General features: G+C 46.7%; 1 protein-coding gene across 5 annotated transcripts in view; it reads right to left on the bottom strand.

Annotated features, from left to right (window-relative positions):
* The window catches only part of DIS3L2 (DIS3 like 3'-5' exoribonuclease 2), a 194953-nt gene that overhangs the window by 45699 nt on the left and 125914 nt on the right, over positions 1–23340 (bottom strand). For all 5 annotated transcript variants that reach the window (XM_075157193.1, XM_075157194.1, XM_075157192.1 and 2 more), the window contains one exon: positions 19497–19730. In XM_075157193.1, the coding sequence (XP_075013294.1) occupies positions 19497–19730 (234 nt within the window). The remainder of the gene's footprint in view (positions 1–19496; positions 19731–23340) is intronic.

Here is a 23340-nt window from a genome sequence, read left to right as displayed (position 1 = left end):
CTGTTGCTACTGGTTGGAAGTCCTGAACTGGTCCTGAACTGGTCCTGTCTCACCCATTGCCTCCTCGGTGAGACTCCTCCCCCCCATCCTTAAATGCACTTTTTCGAAGTGAAGGTTTAAATTCTCTAGGAAGCTCCTGAAGCTGCCCCTCTGCCCTCTGTCCTCAGCACTGCCCATCCCCAGGAGACAGACAAGCAGAAAAGTAAAATCAGCTGTCCCATAAGCCTGCTCCTCGGGGAAAGGGTGCTCTGAAGGGGAGGTCACCAGCACCTGCCCCACTGTCACCACTCCTGAGACATCTCGACCCCCAAACTGAAATGCAGAGCAGGCACTGAAAGGAATGCTGGGCACCCAGCACGCTCCACAGCCAGCCAACCCGCATGTTCTGGAGCTCCTGGGTGTGAGATGATGGTGCTGTGTTTGGCAGAAACTCCTTGCCAGCCTTGCCCCCTTTCGCCGGCCAGAAGAACAACCGGGTGCAAATAGGCAGCAGAGCAAAGGGTGACTTATTTCTGGGGGTGAGACCTCCTCTCCATTCCTGTTTTGCTTTCCCATCTCGAGGTCTCCCATGCAGAAGGGTTCTCTCTTACTTGCTGTAATACAACACATCATCTTGGGTTTCACTCATTCTGCACCACCCAGGCAACACATCTCTCTAATGTCTCTTCCCTCTCACGACATTAGCCCGCAAACTACCTCTGTTAACAGGCTACAAGATCCATGTGTGTGGCTGAAGGGCAATGTCAACCTGAAACCAAATCCAGCCTAAGAAACGGACCTGAAACTCATTTGGGGTATTACTCTGGCCTGAATCCCTCTGCCCATTTCTATTTTACAATCCCATAGTTTACTCAAATGTTATTCCTCTCCTCTGCTGCTGCCTGCATTATACAACTGCATATATATAAAATATATGCAAAGCCAGTGAATCCCTGACATACAGGAAGATAGCAGAAAGCTTTGCCCCCTTCTTAAACTAACCTCCCAGACCAGAGGTTCCCAGCTATTACTAAATTATCCCACAGGCTCCAAATATCTCCCCTGGGATACAGCGGGGACCCTGGGGTCTTCCCATCATGGGAGCAAAGTCACCAACACGTGTTCCCTAGCACATATGAAGGCTGCTCTGTTGCTGTCTAGTGGCCCCCAAAACCTCCACTACAGGTGGTCGGGCACTGCAGAAAAACCAGAAGGAAGCGTGGCTGGATCCTTTGCAAAGACACGCGGATGCTGTCATCAAAATGGCAAGCTGGCGTCATACAAGCTGGCTTTTATTTCACAGCTGCAAGTCAAAGCTGAAGAGCCTTTCTGGAAAGACGGGGCAGGAGACAACTTTCACCACTTGGCAGAAATATAAAGTGCAAATGAGTTTATTTTTAAACATTCACACTTGCCTGCATTGGAGGTTTCAAACACAGTAAGCAATCTGCAAAGAAAGGGATCCAGATTTATTTAGAAAGAAGAGCTGAATACTTCCGTTCACTTTATAATTTATAAACTGGATGAGCTCATTCTCTAGATGCATGATTAGGAAACCACAGAACTCAAATACAGATTATACAATTGCAAAGGGTTTACGTTGGTGGATTAAAAACACCTTCAGAAGCTAACGAATTCTGACACCACACCGCATACTCTAGACCACTAGGGAACTGTCAATGAAGTTAAAAGTGTTTTCTACACATACATCAATTTTAAAATAAAAGCAAAACATCCCTAGGAAATGCCACATAAAAACCTGCGACACTAACAAGATACATGCCAAATTTCACTGCTTGGCCGTTTTATGTTACTCAGAGCCTGTCTCTCAGCCTCTCTTTAAAGCGCTCCCAGCTCTTGAGCTTCTCCCAGCCCCGCTGGTGCACCCACAAAAGACAATTTCACTGATTTAATCTTGTGCAGTAACAGAGCCTTCACAAGCTGCGCTTTACCAACCTCAATAGAGATGAGAGGTTTTGGGCTGCAGAAAATTCTTCGATTTTGGACTGATGACGACTTACAGGCTTTACGGGGCCATGGGGAAAGAGTTAGGTCCTGTCCAGTCCCAATGGCCTCTTCTTCACCTGGGAGATATGGAAATTCACTTGGGAAAGCAGGAATTTGGGAGAGGAGGATGATCAAGACTCTAGTAAAAGGCTAGATTGCAATCAGGAATTTGAAATAACCCCAGAGGCTCGTGGAGAGCCAGGACTGACCCTTCTCAAAGCCATTAAAGTTGCCAGCAAGTCAAATCTCCCTGTCCATGAAGAAGCTGATGGCTGGAGCGCAACACTTGGACACCACATACCTTATCAGAGAGTGAAAATTCCCCAGGAGAGACCAGAGGCCAACAGCCAGAGGCCAGGGGAGCAGCACAGGGACCTGTAACTGGTGTGAATGGGAACAGGCAAGACCGGGGTCTGCTGCACGAGAAGAGAGATGGGAAATGCAGCCACTGACACCGCACTGTCAAAGCCCACGGGCACCAGCAGCCGGTGCAGAGCCTGGAGAAGGGGAGCATGACACCAGCAGCACCCGCCACCAACACCCAGAGCTGAGAGAGAGCCCGGGCCTCATAAACCCTGGCTCGTCGGAAAGGTCAGGGGCTGGCAGAGCAGCAAATATGTCCACCGCTCCGAAAATTCTGGAGCAAATACACCAACAAAGCAAGTTAAAGTAACCATGAAAAAAAGGAAATATTTCTCACTATTAGCAAGGAGAGAAACTTCGAGCGTACGGCTGACGTAAAATTTCTCCTAAGCTGACAAGTGTCAGCAGCCGAACAGACAGGCGTTTCTGTGCAGCCACAGCACCTGCAGCCTGCCGGTCGGTCGTACCCGGGACCCGAGGGGACCTGTGGTACTGACACCAGCTTTTTCACAGGGTGGGCAGTATGGAAGTCCATGTATATGCCATTTTGGTCTGATGAAGAAAAGCAAAACCTGATCAGAAAGGGATCCCGAAGGTGTTTCTGTCCCAAAACGGTATGTGAGAGCCTAAAAGACTTAAGAAAAGCAATCGGTGTGTTCCATGCTTGCTTTAGATGAAAAGTGACACAACCAAGTGGAAAACCCTCTCTAAACTCGCTGCTTGGTATGTCGTTATTAGAGGGTACTGCAAGTAACAGGTCATTATCCCCAACTGCTGTTATTTCAGACACCTGACAGTCATGTCTGAAAACAGGTCTCAACTTACTGACCCTAGATTTAAGCAGCCTGAAGTTTAGCTTCACGCTTGGCCCTGCTATTTTGCGAGAGCCCGCGGTCAGTAGAGAACAGCGTTGCAGAAGTCAGCGGCTCCCAAAGAGACGGCAGATCCAGCCACTGATGGGTGCACAGCTCTGCTAAGGAACGTAACACCACGAGGGAAACATGACACGTGGCTTGCAGGCAGTTTCTTTAATGGAAAACAGAACAAGAACACCGGCAACGGTAAACGTTCATCTGATGAAAAGCAAGGGGACAAACAGCCCTTCACAAAGCACCGGGTGGTTTCTGAGAGCTGCCCCAGTCTCACGCCAGCAACAGATCCCAAAGCAGTGGTTACCTGAAGGAGGATGGGACACCGCGCTGTCTTCACATGGCTCGAGCCACAGGGAAAGGCAAGGTAAGAGCTGTGGGTGCAGATGGGCCTGTGCATGTGGCAGGAGGAAAAATGGTTCCGTCTCTTATTGCACCCGACTATAGTACAACTTTTTTTTCCCCAAGAGCCTTGGAGGATGCTGATACACATTTTACAAATCAGTCTATTTTGTGTCTTCCCTACGACTATTCTGTGTCTTCCCGTAATGTGCCCAGTCTTTGTCATTGCTGTTGGGAGGGTACAAGGAGCCGAGGGCAGATCAAACATAACAAATCCTATTTTCTTAAGTTTGTTAATGCTAACTGCTTCCCCTGCTAAGCCACTAATGGAGCTGTGAGAACCCAGGAGCACAGATTAATTCAGCACCCAGGTACTGCCTCATGCCTGGAGGGATTTCTGTAGAGTTGCACTGGAAGACAGACGAAAGCTTGTAATACACTCCATACAAGAGATAAACCCATTAAAATATGAACAGCCCCTGTGCTGACATGATAAGAGCTCTGCCAGGTAACAAGAGAGATCACAACAGGATTTCTAGGTTTAGTTATATCTGCAAGCCATTGAACTGGAGCTGGGACTATGAGGATGCAGAATGCCCTCATCACACCACGCTGATCTCAGTTTGACATTCACGCCATTCTCCCCCATCCTTTGGGGTGCTGCTGTGAAATAGTTGGCAGTCCCGAAGTCCAGCCCTAGCACTGCTGACTCAAGCTTTGCTCGTTCTCTGGGGACGATCTGGACTCTCTTGCAGGTTGTTACAACCTGCCAGGACTGCAGGCAGCAGGCAGCTGCCTTCTCCCCCCACACTGTTAGCAGCACGGGATGGTAAGGCATCTCCTGCCATACACACTCAGCCCACTGCCTTCCACACAGCATCTTCTCCGCACGCCGCACGCCATAAAACGCCACCCAGCATCCCACCACGGCAGCGCCAGCTCCCTCCTCCCCCGGGCAGAGGCAGGCTGCGTGCCACGACTTCCTCTCCCTTACTTAACTAAATCTTGCAGCGTGCCTAAGCATGGTTGCTCGGTGCACGAGATCCAAAGCTTTCCAAGGACATCCCTGCTGATTCCCATGGATGGCAAGAGCTGCCGCCATTAGCACAACCGCCACAGGCTCCTGGGCTCCCCCAGGGATGGGCTGGCTGTGACTCGATTGAATTCCTCTGGCAGTGACCTGGTCCTGCTCGCTCTTTCCTAGGGACCTCGCAGCTCCTCTGATGGAAAGAAGGAAGCAGGAGTGGACAGGGGCCAGGTGACTTGTCCCACCGAGCCCAGAGCCCGCTGGCAGCAGGATGGGCACCCTGCCCTCCAGCTACCCCATGGCCAGCTCCGACACGGCTGTGCTTCAGTGGGGAAGCGATTTCTGCATGTAGATGCTTCAGAAAGGGCTCTGGCAAGGTTCACTCTGAAAAGGCGCGGTGTAAAATGTAAAGTATTTTCGTAGGGCCAAGTTGATATCAGAGCCTGCAATGCTGCTGTCGATCCCCGGGTTGGAGCATGGGGGTAGGATCAGTGATCTTCTTCCAGCATTAAAGCACAGCAGGCTGTTTATAACCCTCTATTCCACACTGTTATTTAACATATGTAAGGGGCTCGACATGGTTTATGTTCAGTAGTTGTGGTTTCCAAGCAGTATTGCATTTCTTCAAAATGAAGATACATAATATTTTAAAACTATTTTTAAAACCAGTCACAAATCTGCAATCTTTTACATCATTCCTCCTTCCCCCTATCAAACCCAAACTATAACACACAGTCACAGAAGACCAGCAAGCTCACGTGCGAGAACCCGGCTGCAAGAACCGCGTGTGTGCATGCGCACACACACATACACACACACACAGAGGGAAACTCAAAGCTGTAATTCAGTTAAATTGGTACAAGCTATGTTTAAGGTTTCAAAGACATCCGGGATGTAGTTCACTGGTTAGAGTTGTGGGTACCAGCACGCTGTATGCGGAGAAGGAGAATCTAAGAGCTGAACCAAAGCATGAGGTATTTATTTAACAATCTGCCTCAGCAAGTGTAAGGAAATTAAAAGGTTTCCTGCCCCTGGGAGTTCAGCACACTAACAACCTGATCGTTTATCATCCTAAAATCTCATCGCTACCTTCCCTTGCCAGGACTGACCCCATCCACTCCAAAAGCAAGTCACAGCACAACTGACTCTCTAATTCCCATTTTTAACATATCCCTCCACACAGCAGAGTCAGCTGGGGCAGGGAAGTCTTAGAAAAATCTTTAGAAATCATCCTCAAAAGATTCTGTAAAGCACCGCTCCCTAGAAATGCCTGGCTTCTGCGCAGCATGGCAGCTCTTGCACAGCTCTCTGTTTTTTGCAGTAGTTTTGCATAAATCAGACTTTCCAGTTTCCCAGCTTGATGGATTTGGGGCTTTGTTGGGTTAATTTTGTCCGGTCAGTACTGGAATTGGAGTTGTCCATACCAAAGCAGTAAGTTTTAAAGGCAGAAACCAACACCATATTTTACAGAGACAGTCAAGTTCTTAAAATTAGTTATTTATTCCAACAATATTAAAAGGAGACACACCGTTTTCTCAGTCATTTTTCCATTCGTAGTATTTTGTTTTGTTTTTTTAAACCCATGAGCCTAATCCTTAATTTCTCTATGGAAAAGCTGGAAGAAAAAGATCACAGGGACGAAGGATCAGCCTCCTAGAGCATCCACTGCGCTCACTCACCCTTTGGAGAGGTTGCTGGGTTTGTTGTTGAGATTTTTTTTTGTAAATACACTCTGAAAGTAAATAAATAAATAAAAATATTTCCAGGCGTCGGTATTAGCAGACAATGCACGGCAGGCTAGAAAGGAGCCAGTAAATTCTAAGGGTGTAGAACAGGAGAGGGGATTAAGCCTGGTGATTAAATTAGGTGATGCATGAATACATTCCAATGCGCAACATCACTCAAGCACTGCACAAAACATATGGCAACAATGGAAAGCGCTGCCCACGAGGTCACCTTTAATATGATTAGCCATGGACGCCTGAAAGGAGATCTCCCAAGTACCACGTGCTAACCCTCCTTTGTGCAGGGTGGAGAAGCACCCTCTGAAAGCCTTTGAGGCTCCGTGAACCCCGCACAAACGGCTGCTGTGTGTTAAGGGATGTGCCCAAGTCCATTGAAAGCAGAACAAAAAAAAAAAAAGAGTCTGGAGGCTGGGCGAGCGCGCTGAGAGCGGCTTTTGTTCCCCGCTCGCAGGGCACCGGCGGGAGCCATCCCCAGGGTGTCCTGCCTGACAGCTGGGTCACCCCATGGGCTCTCCTGTTCCGCTTGGACTTTTCAACTCCGCTGGCCCGCGTTCACCGGCACGGCTTGCCTCTTTGAAGGGGGAGAAAGCGCCTCATCCATCACTGACACGAAGGGAGTTAATTCACTTCTTTACAACTGGAAAGGCTTTTGCTGTGAGCAGGAGGGAGTGCAGGAAGAGTAATGAAATCCAAAAGGGAGCCAAATGATGCTTTCCTCTGCTAGATGCCAGCACTGGCAGCGCTAGCTGCTGGCACGGTCCGTGGTGGGTGAAAGGAGACTCTTTTGTGGTATGCCATTAGCTACTTCCAAGGCCTCAGTTCATGTTTACCACAGCCACTGTGTTACTTCACTTGGTATTTTTTTCCAGTCCTGTTGATGGTACTGCAGAACTGACCGAGTCCGCTTGGAAGCCTTGCTCACAGAAAGCAGAAACAAATTGCTTTTCGAAAGGACTATTTTTTTTTCTTCCCTAAACCAAACCTCACGGTGCTTTCCATAAACCCAACCTAAGGCTGAAATCCCCACTTAAAGCTGAAGAGCAAAGGTCCCTGCCAGGCTTTGCCCACTCTGGTTATGGCCCAGCCATGCCACCAGCCGTGGGAGCGCCGAGCTATGCTGCCCAGACTGCACTAGAGGGCATCTCGCACCCCAGCATTTCTCTGCACCATGCAACACTGCAGCCACGTCAAGTAAAACCCCATCAAAACAGCAGCCAGCAGGTTGCCTTGTAATGAGAAGAAACACTCGATGACATTCAAGATAATCTTGTGTGAGTCACTTTGCATGACTACCTTGCTGCAATCAGGTGAGCCCTTCAGATTGCTGAACTCCACCTCAAAGGACCTTGGCACGCTCGGCCGAGCGCCTTGCAAGGTTTCTGCAGGCCTTTAGAATTTCAGATTCCAGGCAATGACTAATGAGGGACACGTGACGGACAGGCCCAACAGCAAACTTCTTCCACGCACTTTGTATCTGCACAGTTGGGTGGGTGAAAGTCATGGAGACAACCCCAGGAGGCACTTGCTCTGGCTACACAGGTCCCAGCAGCTACAAAGGCTCACTGACAAAGCAACAAACACGGCGCAGGACCGCTACCAGCTGAGCTGCTGCTATTGCCAGGCAAAGGAAAGGATCATCTCCTAAAGCCCCTTCCAGCTTTACATTTCCAGGATGCCATAACTGCAGCTCAAGCCTTGGCACAGCACATCCCAGGCACCGCACTGTCACCGCTGACATTCAGCAAGCTGTGAAATGCCTACCCTCTCACACCAAAGAGCCACCTTGGACCCTCCTAATAGATCTCATAGACTCTCATCGGCTGTGCCAAGACTGAAGATCAAGCCAGTTTCTAACGAGACACGGTAGACCAGGCAGCCACACGCTAGTTCTAAAAACATTTGGGGCAGCAGCTCCACGAAGGAGGGTAAGATGTTTTTATTTTAGACAAACCAAAAAAACCCTCCCCAAACATAACTTTTTCAAAATGAAAATTAATGAGGTTTGGGAGAAATGCCTGTGGTTGCACCCATTTCTTGGCTGTTTAAGCTCTTTTTAGCAAGTCTCCCTCCTTTGAATTGTATTTTGTACCCATCGCTATGCTACCACTATTACAAAGGCTACTTGTAGCAAAATCACTGATCCTCAGTGCTGGGTCCGAAGCAAGCTACAGACCTACCAAACAGCAAGAGCAAGGATGAACCAGGCAGCATACCAAGCCAAAACTGTGCAAGAAACCCACCAGCCCAAAGAATTGGGTTGTAGAAGCTGCTTGCCTTTCAACAATTTTCCTGAAGGGATGAAGCCCAGATGATGTTACTTTGCCCAACTGTTTGGGGGTTAGGACCTGTCTTTCCTGCAGTGCCCAGCTGCAGGTGGTAGCTGTGAACTCAAAAGAAAGAAGGTCATCAAGTTCACCCTGAAGAGTAGCCGTTTCTCCTTACAAAGTGGGCACACAAGGGCGGATTTCTGCTGGATTTCTTCATCCCAAGAAGCACGTACAACATCTTGTTGGTCCTGGCATGTGGAGACCAACTGGCTTCTGTGCTTGGCCTGACCTATGGAAACTCCATTTAGACACCATATTTCTATCTGGCCTCTCTCAGTATTCACTGTCTGCTCTAGACTTCATCTTAAAACTCCTGGGACACTGAGCAATAGCATTCCTCCAGCATGGAGAACCTCAGAGGCTTTAATACTATTTTGCACTCTTTTAAGAAAAGACACACCTGTCTGCTATCTCAGCTGATTGCAACAGCACCATGTTCATGGTCTTTAAACTGATTTCAAGGAACCTGTACAAGTGCTTGAGAATTTGAAAAGAGATGACCACACTGCACAAGGATTTCAAGGCTGGTCCCCTGCATAAAGGCTATTTGACAGCAGCACCCCTTGGCACCACGTTATGGATCCATCAATACACCTACCTCCTACTCCTACCTAAACATGAGAAACCAGTAACTCTCTGGCTCACTTTACCACCTGTATGTTGCCCACTGGCTTATTTAAAAAAAAAACTAAAGAGCAAGGCAAGGCGAGCACAGTATTAAAGACTATCAACCATCACCTTCAGTACTGTTTGAAAATAATAAAAAACAGAGAGTTGAAGTGAAAATTCAAAACCTCAAAGTAATTTCAACCATACATACATGAGAAGGGAAAAGTTTATACATGATGCAACAGAAAAAATGACTCACTTTCCGAAATGCCAAAGCCTGTTTTAGTTCATTCTGTCTTCTATACCTGCTAAACACATCACTGACAGAGAAATCATTTCATAAATTGCATTTGTTTTAAATCCCATTTTAGCTATTTAAGCATTTTATTTCCTAGTATTGTGGGTCAGGTTCTACTCTAACATGCTAATCAGAAATAAAGTGCTAGCTGGATCCATGGGGTTTCTTCTCAGAAAAACAAGGACAGTCTTGATATTAGAACAGAGACCTTGAAATTGAGGTGAAACTGCAGCCTTAAAGCTAATGCAAAACCTCCTGTTGATTCATGGGACTGAGAATGTCTCCGTCGGAGGGCTGATCTCAACATTGCCATGAGACACCCAAGAAGGTACAGCTCTGCAGTCCCCCAAGGCAGTGATTTTGCATGGCTGCTTTCTTCCAGATGTCTGAAGTCTCCCAAACCACTCTAATCCAACAAATTCTTGAGGCTGCTTTCTCACTGCCTCTTGCTTAGTTTTCAAGTGACCATCAATTTAATGATGGCCCATCACAGATGGACAATGGACTGTAGCCAACTCGGTTGGTAACTAAGTAGCACACATGCAATGTATCTCCTACCAGCCTAGATCCAAACTGGAGAACGCATCCCCTTCAGAGGGCAAAGTTTAATACTCCTGTCAGGTTTTAAGGCATTGACAATGCAACAACTTGTGAATATGTATCTTTGGGGAGAGATGGGTATTTGTGTCTCAAGATGGGAGCGGGAGGCAACAGGGAATCACAGTGTCTCCCACAACCGAACACAGCTGTACAAAGAAGGAGCACATTCAGGGAGGAGATCTTTCTCATATCTCAAGTATGGACAAATCTCAGAAACAAAGTGCAACGTGGACCAACAACCTTATCTGGGATGTCATGCCTCACGCTACCATTTTACGCAATTACATATTCAGGGGAAATCTACACTGTGAATTATGCTTATATGCTTGAACAACTTCCTTATTACCATACGAAGATGTAGAGAAGGGCAAGATAAATGATCTAGACTAATAAGGACAGATTCAAAGCCAGTTGTTTTCAAAACAAAACCAAGAGTTGCTCAACAAAACGTACTCCCAATGAATCACTGCAAACTTTAGCAGGGCATATAATTTCAGGAGACGTGGTCTTGGACTTGGAATGTTTAAAGATAAACCCAAAAGTTGACTTCAGCAGGCATTGGCTTCCTCAGATGGGGCAAGATCAGCTGTGTCCTCAGCTCAGCTGCTGGGATCTCGACTGAGACTCTTGTAGCCATTTTTCAGAGCGCTGTGGAAACCACAGGTGCTCTCTGAGCTTCTTTGTTCTTCAGCATCCGTATGCTATTGATGAGAAAAGATAAAACATCCCAGGACTCAGAAGAGATAAAACATCCCAGGATTCAGAAGGAATGATCGTGCCCAGAGACACGTGATAAAATGAGTTGTGGCCACGGAAAGCAAGAATTTTTCCCATGCTCTCACTTTGGAATTGAAATGAGAAATCACAGAACTGCAATGTCTGAATCTTTCATCCCCTTCCAAACGTTGTCTTTTGTCATTATACAATTAGCCTTTCTTCCATTTACTGTTAGGTGAAACAGAACTGGCTCTGACAAAGAGCTTCTACATCTTCACCTATGGCAGACTGATCACATTTGAAGTTACATCACTCAACACCCAGTGACTCCATCTGAAGAGAATGATGGATTAGCCATGCAGTCAGCTATAATTACTACCTGAAAAAAAACCTTGTCAAGTCTCTGTTCAAATATGTGATAAACGGAATCTGAAACAACAGGAGACTTTCTGATGACGTCTGTTCATCGCCGGGGAAGAAAAACACCATCAACGAGGGCAAGACTCTCAGAGCGAGGATTGTTTCCTCAGTAGAAAATGTAAAATAAGAATTTCCTCCCAGCACTCACCCCACACGTACCTCTACACAAACACATGTTTTCCTGGATTTTATCTGTCTTGCCATCGGAGACACTGAAGAACCAGTTTGTTTCTGCTTCACTGAGAACCAGTTTTTCCATCCTGAACCTCTTTCAATATAACCAGCAGAACCCACTACTTCTCTCCCTACCAACCTTAAAAATACCAGTGAGCGGCTTGCTCAGCTGGATCAAGCATTGAATTCTGTTCACCTTAGCTATCAGCTTCACGTTTGGGACACATTCCATCACACTAAGCCACCACCTGGCACAGATGCCCTCTCTTTCCCCTAGAGATGCTATTCGGCACTGTCTGAGTTCCCTGTGAGCAAGTGACCCCAGGCTGCCTATCACACAAGCGTGGGTAAGCCCCATCTGTATCCAGCTGGTCCAGAAAGCCAAGAGATATCTACTTCATGTGTGAATTTGGAGCACCTACAAACACCTTCAAACCCTACTTGCAGGTCAGCATGTGATGACTGCCAGCTCATCCCCCTTCTACATCGGCTGATCACCAACTGGATTCAATCAATAGAAAAAGGCAAGCAATTTGGAAGGTATGACAAAGTACTGCCCACTGCAACTCTATCCTGTTCAAGCAAGAGAAACTTCTAGGGGATAGCAGCACACTGCCTTGGTCCTGGTGCATGCAGGCAAAGCCTGAGAACTAAAAGGACTGGGGAGAGAGACCACTTGTGAAATATGCTGATTGCTTCTGCATTGCAGAGATGTGCTGGCCACAGTTCAGCCCTTCATGCTGCTGTTGCTTGTTTCTCTGCTCTGCACCGTGAGAAGTACCTGCTGGGGAACCGGAATAAAAAAAACTGACCTTAACTGGGCTAGCAATAAACAGCAGAAACAAAAAAGCACCAATTCTTATTCAATAGCTGTCAGTAATAAACGTGAGAGGAATAGAACGGTCAGCGTTGGCCTAAGGCACTGGATTTGGCCTGGCAATCAGGAAAAGGCTGTCCTGCCAGCTCTGCCACTGACTCACCGCGTGAGCGCAGGCAACTGCTTCACCTCTTCCACCCGTTCCCATCGTCTGGAAAGATGGAGCCGGCCTCCCCTCTGATACTTGCTCTGAGGCTGGCAGATGAAAGAAGCTATCGCTGTGACAGACAGCATCTCAAAATTAAAGCATAAGACCCCTTCTTTTTGGAGGAGTTCCTGAGCTTGCAGGTCTATGGTAGATTTAATAAAACTCAAGGGTTAAGCTGTGTTTGTTTAGAAGAAAAACACTTGTACATGACCGGAAAACTTGAATATCTGAGCTAGTGGCTGGAATACTTACTCCAGGAAGAATAAAGTCATAACCCACTCTTGCATTACTGATGGTAAATTAATGCCAGAGCACCACTGTGTGGGGAGCTCCTTCCCGGCCGTGTTTGCCCAGACATCTGGCTGCGGTGGCTCCCAGCACGACGCTCTACAGCCGAGCCCTGCACTCCAGCGCCCAACTCCCCCCTCCTGCCGGAGCCAGCTCGACCACTTCACCACCTGCTCCTGCTGCGACACAGCTGCTCAGTTCTAAAAGAATGATCAGGGAACGGCGGGACATGTGCGAGGACATCAATCCTACTCACACCCCTGGGAGGACTTCATTAAAATCCCAGGGCAAAAGATTAGATTCTGAGGGCTTTCCACTCAAAATCCTAATTTAATCAAAATATTTTAAAACCTACTGGCAATGCAAAAATCTCCATGCAAGCAGAGAGATGCTCAACCAACACCGACCCCCTCCGTAACACGACCCCGCAACGCCTCCTTCCTGCGTGCAGCCTCGGTGTGTGCACAAACTGCCCGACCTGAGCCGTTAGCTGTTCCTGACGACAATGACGACATTTCATATTTGCCTGCAAAGTACCATGTTCCCCTGTGGTGGTATTTAGGAAAGGCATTTTGAAAATCATTCTTACTTCGCTAACGCACCTTTGCAAACGCATTTCGATTACTCCTGCGGGGAAGAGCAGTATTCCCCAGTAGAAAGCTGTGGCCTTGGATGCTCATTTTGACGTAATAACTGGGGCTATGCAAAAGACATAAAATCCCCAAAGGAAATTAATTTCCAAATACATCCAACATCCCCTCAGCTGCCTTATGTATCACACAGTATAAGCAACTGTCCATAATGATTGTATAGCACCTGCTGTCCCCATTCTGGGTATCAGTGATGTCTCTTTAACCAGACATCAAAGAGGAGGAGCAGACAATGGTGGAATTGTGATAGGGAGCGAATAGTGAAAGCTCCTTGTCAGTCTGCATTTCCATTTATCTTACAGCACCATACGTACAGCCCACCCTGCCTCTGCTGTCATGTTCATGCACTGTTGCTGTAATGGCCTCTTTCGGGAGGTATCACGGCAGTTTTCAGGATTTTATAAAGGGGCCTTTTGCATTTTCTCTTGGGCCAAGGCAAGTGCCAAAGCAGGTACGCACCTCAATCTACCCTGGGGGAACGGAGATGGATTTGGTACCAATGTCACATCCTAGGCGATGAGCACCACGACTTTCTCTTTGAGACTGGCCAAAAACCCAACAAAGCAACGCTCCCCAGAGAGATGCAGTCAAGAGTCAGGGGTTGGAGCAAAGCCCTTTACTCCTCCCCAGAAAGGTGCGTGCACTGAGAGTGTGCAGGGGTAGCACATACAGCAGCCATGGCTAGAAAACGTAAGCATCGCCCCAGGAAGTACTCAAGCCAGGATGGCATTCCTGCCCCTATGGCATTTTAAGACATAAATTCAGATCACGCTATTAGGGAAAACACAGGCACATTCAGTTAACTGAGGTCTATGCAGTATTACAGCCCTTTGCTGTCCCATCTAAACAGTTCTTCCAACCCAAAGTGCCTTCCATTCATATACGAATATATTGTATTTTGCACATGATGACTGTTTAACTGGGGTGGAAACATTTACTACTTCCACATAGCAAAAAGAGGAGAAGACCTGAATGCTTACTATACAGATATGAGGCAGGAAATATGACAAAACAATTTCCCATAATTTCCAGCAGTCATTCATAGCGGAAAATTTTAACAGTGATAGTAACTAACCTCTGGCTCTTGAGATTTCCAATTAAACAGCATTAGCAGGAGCTACTGTCTAAAAATATGTGTTTCTGTCCTATCCCATTAGCCACAACTAAATACAAAATTTCCCAACATACAATGGCACATCCTGCACATACAATGTCCTCCTTCCTCCTCGTTTTCCGTGTGGGGATGGCTTGAGTCAACTTCTCAGAGCTGTTTGCATCAAGTAGGCAGAGTCAATTCTGAGAGCTTCAAAAACTGTACAGAGCTGGTTAATATATCCAGTATGCCATATACCTGGGTGTTTTGAAGCTGGTACTCCGCACACGTTCTAGTGTTTGGAGTCTTAGTGCTTGTTTTCCTATGTCTCCTGCAGCAGCAATACTCTATTACTTCAGGAGTCCCACCAACCTTAATTAAACAAAGCTATTCTCAAAGATCCCTTATTTCCTTATCGCCAGCACCCGCTGGACAGGACCGTAGGTAAGGTCTCTAGCATGGTGCAAGTACAACAATACAATTTTAACTATCTTCAAGTTATTCAAAACAATAGAGACCCACAGGGAAAAGCAACCCTTGCTCAGACAACGAGACAGTGGCATGGCACACAGGCTGGGAGCAAGCAGAAGCAAGACCATTTCACTAGCAATTCACCCCTTAAATTTGCGTAACATTCTCATCTTTGCCATTTTAATCCTTTTTTTCTCCCCTTTTTGCACACACCTGCAAAGCTGAATGTCTGTTGCGCAGAAAACAAGGAGAGAAGCTATTCTAGCAAACAATTCAATGCCATTAGCTGGTCTAACACGAATGCACTTTGGGTTGTTCTCACAATGAACTTTGGTCAATGCCAATGTTTTGAGCACCCAGGTGTAAGTGCGCTGGCAAAGGCAGAATCACCGGCACAACAAAAGCCACTGCTCAGCTCACAGACAGTTGTCATAGAGACAGATCAGCATCCCGGGGTATTCTCATTTTAAATATGCACAGAAATCCTTTTTAACCTGTCATCTTGTAGGCATCTGTCCTCGTGATTCATTTATAAACTGTCGAGGCCAAAAAGAAAACCATTTATCAGCAGGTCTCCTCTAGGCAGGCTTGAGCTAAGGAGCTTTTCTGCAAACTTGATGGTTTTTGTTGAAAGCAAGTTTCTATCTGATTCTCTGGCTAGTGTTTCTAAAAGCTGTGGTTTGGGGAAGTGATCCAGCTTCAAAGTAACCTGGCCAGGAAAAAAAAGGAAAGTTGTGGGTTGTGCTCACTTTGGTTTTTAAACCAGGTCAAATCCCTGCTCCAATTTATAGTGCGGGTGCACCAAGAGCTGTGAGAGGACAGCACAGGGGTGGCATTTCATGGTCCTGGGCAGAAAGGAGGCTGGGGGGGAAAACAATATTGTAAATATCTGAACAGTTTTTCTCAAAGCCACAGTACAAGGCACTTCTTGCCTTTACATCTAAAAGCTGCATCTCCAAATGAGAAGGAAAAGAAATACATTAATCTCTGTCTGTGTGGACAAAGTTTTGTAAGCTCCTTAGCCGCTGAAGGTGTAAAGACTTTAAAACTCTAAAACTCAATGTTCAGCTGCCTTCTGGAGGTCAGAAGCTGGCAGGCAGCACAGGAAACCATATTCTAGGGAAAAAGCCCCAGAAGGGGCCTATGGGGACAGCAAGAGCCTATGGAGTGACAGATGTGTGGCTCTGGTTGCAAAGATGGTCCTCAGACCCGAGGTCCAATGCAGCAGGATTCCCCTATAGACCTCTGCAGAGGTATGAAAAGAACTGGGGGGAAAGCGTGGCAGGTATGTAGGTTGCCATGGCCAGGACCGAACTGAGGCAGGAATTCAGAATTACACAGCCCCAAAGAGACACGTATATACTGACACTGAATCCACAAATCCTTAGCTTTCAAGACCGTGTGCTACCTCTGTAATTTGTCTCAAGGTCTTCTGTGTGACCCAGATACCTAATTCCCAAGTTATTAAAAAAATATATATATATTCTTCATCCATTGAGCTACAGAGATTCCTGCTTCTCAAATTACTGCTAAAAGAGAAAATCATGGGCAAGCAGACGCCACTTTCACACTAGGTCATAAAAATTCAGCAGAGCCATTCAAGCAGGAAACATTCCCCTCACCACGGCACGGCCAGCCCGACACTGCTGCATCTTACTGGAGCCATCCTATGTCGGGTGTAAGGGGTGCCCTGGTCAACCAGTATTTCTGCTCTTATAAAGATACACCCATGAACGGCTTCATTTGAGAGATGTTCTTAGTTTGGGGGAATAAATCCCAAATTATATGGATGCTATGGGGAGATTGATATCATTCCAAAGCGGAAACTGAGGCCAGCAGGGAGACCACCAGCCCAAGGCCACCACGGCCAGTAGCAAAGCAGGACGGGAGATTCTTCCCCCAGTGATTTTCTTAATACCAGCAGGAAGCACCAGAGCACGTCACACTGAAAAATGGCACGGTGGAAGTAAGCAAAAAAAGTCATCACTGTTCCACCAGGAGTGACCCCAAGGTAGAAACTCTCAAACATAATGCAATGTATAGGACGAGGGCTCACATCCCTTGGGAAAAAAGGCACAGGAATCATCCATGCCCAGCCACCCCCTCCCTTAAGATTGTGGGATGATCATTTCCTTCGTTCACATATTTATTTGGAATCTGATAATTCATTGCCCCTAGTTTCCTGCTGGAGTTTGTCTTCCATTGTTCAGGATTTACATTACTCAACAGGAAATCAGTGAGAGGTCCAGCGATTAGAAAGGTGTGTTTCCCATTCGGACCCACCCTTGCTTGCTCGCTCGGGGCTGGAAGTCGAACCCAGCGCACAACTGCATCCATGGGAACTCAGGGAAGCGGGGGAGCAAAGGCAGAGGGACTCATCTCCTTCTATTAAAAGCTACAGATTGCTTTTTCCAGCCATACGCCACTGGCCATGTCCACACACCCGTCCCTCACATACTGTTCGTACTCAGGCCTTACAGTAAGTGCTTTCTCCATGCGCTGGGGAGGGTGTAGTTTATCAAAACGCAACTATCAAGGCAGTACTTGAAAAGAGTAAGTATGGTGAAAGCGTCCCTTGAACTAAAATAAACTTCCTTCTCCAAGACCATTACTTTTGCTCTGACACTCTTGCCAGGGGAGACAGATTCTGCGCAGCATAAAGTGCCACTTGTGAGATATAACTCAGTTTATCACGTTGGTTAGGAAGTAGGTTGAGTAGGAATCAGCCCTCTCTGGTGCCCTTAGCAGTGGCTTTTAACCCTGATCTCACAAATGCTGCTCCAATATGTTCTCTTTAACGGCTCCTCTGTAACAGCACAGGGCAAAGCAAACCACCACTAATCTTTTACAGGGTATCACGGGAACAGGATGCTTTCCTGGCCAAATCCTCCCATTGCAAGTGTCACAGCGGTTTTAAAACATACTTCCCCTGAGGTTAGTTTGGTAACAGGTACTCAGGCACATACGGTGACCGCTCAGCACTACACTGCAATTGTGACTTGTGTAATGCAGCTGGTGACCTTTCTGGGCCACAGCTCCCAGTCACTGTGGACTGTTGTTCCAACCCAGACATCTCCAAGGCTTCCCAGTTAGCTCATTAAGTGCAAAGGTTGGGGTTTTTTATGTTTCTCTAGCATTCAGAGAATGCTTGGGAACAAAAGCCCAGTTTATTAGCCATTGTACAATAAACCTCAGAGGGAAGCCTCTGTTCCAAAAGAGGTTTAAGCAAACTCTGCAGGACTTCAAAGTGGGAGTCTGATTGCCAAAAATTATTTGAATACAGTTGTAAGAATTATTATTTCCCTTGAGCAAGGAGGGACCTCGAGGAAATGCCCTTGCTCCAGGCTCACTTATGTGTGCCTAACCAGTCTTCTAAGTCCCCCTACTACAGATGTAGGCAAGATAGCCTTAGACACCACAGTTCCTACACCAGAAAGTTTATCCTAAAGTATAGCCCCAATCTCCTCTACTGAAATTCAAGATACAGATGTCTCACCCTGTCCATCTTAGACATGGGGAACAGAACACTGCCTCCTCTTCACAGCTTTGCCAGACTAAGCCACGTGCTCCGTCGGGGAAGGTCACAAATTACAGACACTCACTGCTCTTTTGCTCTGTAATGTTTCTCTAAAATTAGAGAAACTGGAGACAACACCACAACGCCGAGTAATCTCAGTACGCTAGCTTCTTTCTCAGCAATATCCTTATGTTGACTCATGCTCATTTTGCAAAATGAAACAATGGAGTTTCCTCATATTAAGAGATTATTTTGTCTCCTGTTCAGGAAGACCACTGGGTTCTATCAATTACTGGAACCTCCTATCCACAAAAACTGTCAGAAGCCACCTCAGAGCAGCTGAACCTCAAAAGCAAAAGTATTTTTGCTGTGATAGTCTAAAATATCTGGATCTACTTGTAAAATAGAAATGACACATACCACAACTGATACAAGATTATTTAAATCACCCCAGACAGAAAACCTCCTCACTAGCAGTTCTGTCTCTGAAACACACCCAACACTTTTAAGTATTAGCTTAGATAACATTTAGTCATTCTCCCTGCCCAGAGAACTGCTATGAAAGCTGTGGAAAACGTGAGTATTGCAAGCACAGAAATAATGTGGAGGATGAGCCTTTCACAGTGAAATGTGCACTAAGGATATCTGAACTGTTTGATAATGAATGCCACCGTCATGATTTGTTTCACTGTCTAAGTTACTTACCCACTCCACAGGGGTTTTAGGATTTTGAAAAATGTTGGAAGATGGATCACTCCTTAAAAAACAGGAACATTTTTCTTTTGATCCTACTTAGTGCTTTTGGTACATAATTTGATGCTGCTTTTAAGAAGACATTGGCACACAATCCTGCCTTTCTATTCCAGCCTGACGTTCCCCTTCGAGTTTTTAGACTGATGGGGAAATCCTTAAGGAGTACAACGGGAAACTGCTTCACTGGAGCGGGAGTCCCTTAAAGGGGCTGGATTTACTCACCTGGTCTAAGCGCAGAGCACCATCGATGAAGCGCTGTTTGCGGAGGTGCTGGGCGATTCGATGCAGGTTCAGCACAGCTTGCTGGATCTCGGCTATTGAGTGTTGAGGGGAGACAGGGGGAAGTTCTTCAGGTGAGAACATCTTCCCGGGGCTTTCAATCATACCTTGTGCATGGTCGTAGCTTAGCTTCACACAGGAGCAGATGACCGTCCGCCCAAACCATTCATCAAGGATCTGCAAAATTGGAAAGTGTAACTAGATCTGAGGACTTGTTCTTCTAGTGCACAAAAGCAGACCTCATCACTGACTGTGAACTTCAAGTGAAGATCTTGTCATACTGAGGCCACCAAAAGGCCTTTTGCCCATATAGATTCTCTAGTGTCTAGTAATGCGTATATGCATAATAAAGTCTTTCCCTCACATAGGAACTGCTTGAAGCTCTCTCCTCTACATGATTTCCCTCTTTCATAGAGCTCGTAAGAGCTACAGCCCAGCTGGGAGTTGAAATCAGTCAGCTGATTCCAAGATTGCTAGGTGCAGGGGTGGCAACAAGCAGATACACACATGCAAAGAAGGATCTCCTATCTAAAACACAGCAAACTGCATTCCACTTCTTCGATTAATATGTGACCAGCAGGGCACCAGCAGTTGGCCCTAAAACACACCGTTTTCAGGAGTACTGCAGGGACCTCAATGTCTGACTACCACTTGTGAAAGTGCCTGTAGGACTTTGGTGGGTCTGGAGGAGAGATGGCCAGTCGCTGACCCCTTGTTTCTCTGATCATGCCTATGGTCCTAGGCCCAAACTCAAGCCAGGAACCTTTCTGAGCTTCCAAACTATGTTGGAATCTAAGAGGAAAATAATCTCTAAATTGCCTATAAAATTCTTTATTTTAAACCAGAAGCCACTCCCATTTTAAACTCCATAACAGAATACCAATGTAGAAGTAGCAATTCAGAATTATTTCTTAAAGCAGAAAGGAAAATCTATTTTCAGCTGAGATATATAAGAGAGTCCAAAAGCTCATCAAACCAGTGAGAAAGTGCAGAGGGACAAAGGGTAGAAAGCTCTTCAGAAAAGTCAAGAGCATTGGCACGAGGGCTGTGGAGACGGATGCAGTCTGTGATAAACCATTCAAAGCACAAGTGCTCAGAGAATGAATGGAGAATTGTAATTCTGCCTTAGCTACAAGTGCCACCTTACCCCTTCATCAGCACAACAGGACAAGGTAAATTCTGCAAGTGACGGTGTCCGGGGAGAACAGGCAGCTCTCTCTATGACTGACTCATCAAGGACATTGTTCCGAAAGGCAAACCCTCTTCTTAACAGGAAAGGATTGATCCCCAAGATACCTTTGCTGCCTCCCTCCCTTATGCCCCACAGAACATATGTGCAGTATAATTCAGCAGCTCAGAGCTCTGAAAGTCACAGGTCATTTAAGCTCATTTCTAATTAGAAAGTGTCCTAATAGCGGAGATGTCTTGCAACATAAAGTGCTCTGACCCTTGGCTCATGGTTGTTCTGTGTGTGCCCCTTTTTCTATGCCAAGGAGAAAGAAAGGAAGAGAAAGTCACAAAGCTGGAGACAGAGATGCTGCGACAGTGCTGGCAGCACCTGCTCTGTGCTCTGCTGCATCCCGTTAAATGTGGTTCAGTTTCTTGTGGGGATGGGGGATCCACATTCGTTAGGTCAGCGACATCTGATGAAATCTGCTGGACGCAAAAAACCTCCTGATACTAAGCAAGCACGATCTCTGGTGTGGAAGAGGCTGCACTGCTCTTTAAATGATCCATTTCCAGCAAGCTGAAGATTATTAGCTGGTTGGCAATAGAGATACTTCAGACTTACATGCACGGTACTCAGGCACCAAAAAGGTGGTGTTCCCTGTTGAGATGATCTGGGAGCAAGGCTAAACAGCCTTCATTTCAGTTGAGCACTTCTACAGACCCTCCAGTTGTCAGAGGCAGCTCCTTCAACTTGCTGTTCAAACATTTTCAGACACTACTTCTATTTCCCTGCTAGTTCTTTCATCTCCAGCTATTAATTTCTGCATCAAAGGTCATTATCAGTTCTGGCCCTCACTGTTATATTATCCCACACTAAATATTTTGTTTTTGGAAAGCACTCTCATTTTGCTTTATAAAGTAGGCGAGTCAATTCCATCATGTATATGCATGTTGAAAAGGGTTAAGGACAGGGCACAAACCAGAAGGGTAATTCTGAAGAGAAGCACTTTCCCCAGTCCCCACTGAAAGCCAGCTCTGAGGCTACACGGTGCTTTCTGCCACTGGCTTCCAAGAGCTCTCTCTGTCCCTTGCAGGAGGCAACACACCGGATTTCCACTTTGCTGTCTGAACTTGAAGCTTTCAACAAAATCTCATTTTTCTGCTTGCTTAGAAGAGGCCAAATATTTCAGAACTCCGCTCATTTCCTTGTAAGACGAGAGATGCAGCATATTGGGCCCCTAGAATATAACTAGAACATCAAATCTCAGGCAGGCTACATTCAGGGCAAAGCGTCAGGATAAGCAGCCCATTACTAGCAGATATTAAACTTCTTTTATTTCTCTGTTTCCTCAATTCCTTTTTCTGTTCTTGGTCGCTCAAAGGCAACCAAGCAGCATCATGCAGGGCGCCCAGTTTCCATTCCTGCAATGGCTCTAACAGGTGTAAACTGGACAGTGACAACCCTGAGAGATCTCTTATTAACGTACCCAATAAACACCTTCTCACCAAGATTGCCTGGATGCATTAAACACGTCACGTAGGCAAGGAATGGAGTTCGGATGCATCTTGCCCCCTGGAGTCCAGTAATCCCTGTGTGTAGTGAGCAGAGATGCCAGACCCAGCCTTGCTGCGGCAGGCTAACTTAACTCTACCCACCGTCCAAGTATTTCCTGGAAATGCCCTCCGTCTCTGCCTTCAGCAGCCATCCAAGCAGACTTTGGGTAACCACAGCCTTGCGTCCCTGGTTTGGAAACCCCACCAGAGGAATGGGCAAGCTGCACCTCTGCGGGGAAAGCCGCACAAGGCTGGCTGGCCACATACCAGTGGCTGATGGATGGGCAAAGCAGTGCAGAGGAGCAACATTTGGGGGTTGTGAGCTGGGACTTGGAGATTACAATGAGTAGCCCACAAGACTGGTCTGCAAGGTCTCCCCCATCACAGCAAACCTGGTGCACCCAGGCTCCAGACAGAGTACCATTATCTGAGACATTTCTAGGGTTATGTAAAGGCTTCCCCCAGCTCTGGCTGCTTTTGAGAAGAAGCTGTAGTCCCCAGCACATCATGTGACAGCAGTCAGCGTGGCTCAGCTGAAACCCTCCCATTAGCACAGTCCCTGGTGGTACGGGTCTCTTTGAGGGTGTGACACAGCTGTGCAGGAGGCTGAGAACTTTCTCCACGCAAGGCAGTGTCCATATCACGTCCTGGCTGATGACAACAGTTTTGAGCCTGGAAGACACGTTGTTTGTATAGGTTGTTTCAGACTGAAGCAATTTCTCATCCTCACTGGTAGAAGGAACCAGCAGGGCTGTGCTTCAAACATCAGCAGGCAGTAACTTAAAAAGGAGAGTTGCATCGTTTGTTTTCAAATATCTTTCTGTTGACTGCATCCGAACAAGAACGTGCTACGTTGTTCCTATAAACGCCCAGCTCTGCTTCTGAAGAACAGCACAGATGCAGCAATACGGTTAACGCCTCTGCCCTTGGAAAGTCATCTCAGATACATCATGTCACACCATCCCACTGGAGTCCATGCAGCTATGTGGAGTGCTGCTCAGGCAACATTTTGTTACACTCATGGAAAACTAGAAGATAAAAAATCCAGAATCCAAAAGCAATG

The sequence above is a fragment of the Calonectris borealis genome, chromosome 9 (genome assembly GCF_964195595.1).
Source record: "Calonectris borealis chromosome 9, bCalBor7.hap1.2, whole genome shotgun sequence".
Lineage (NCBI taxonomy): Eukaryota > Metazoa > Chordata > Aves > Procellariiformes > Procellariidae > Calonectris > Calonectris borealis.
This window is presented reverse-complemented; position numbering and strand designations above follow the sequence as displayed.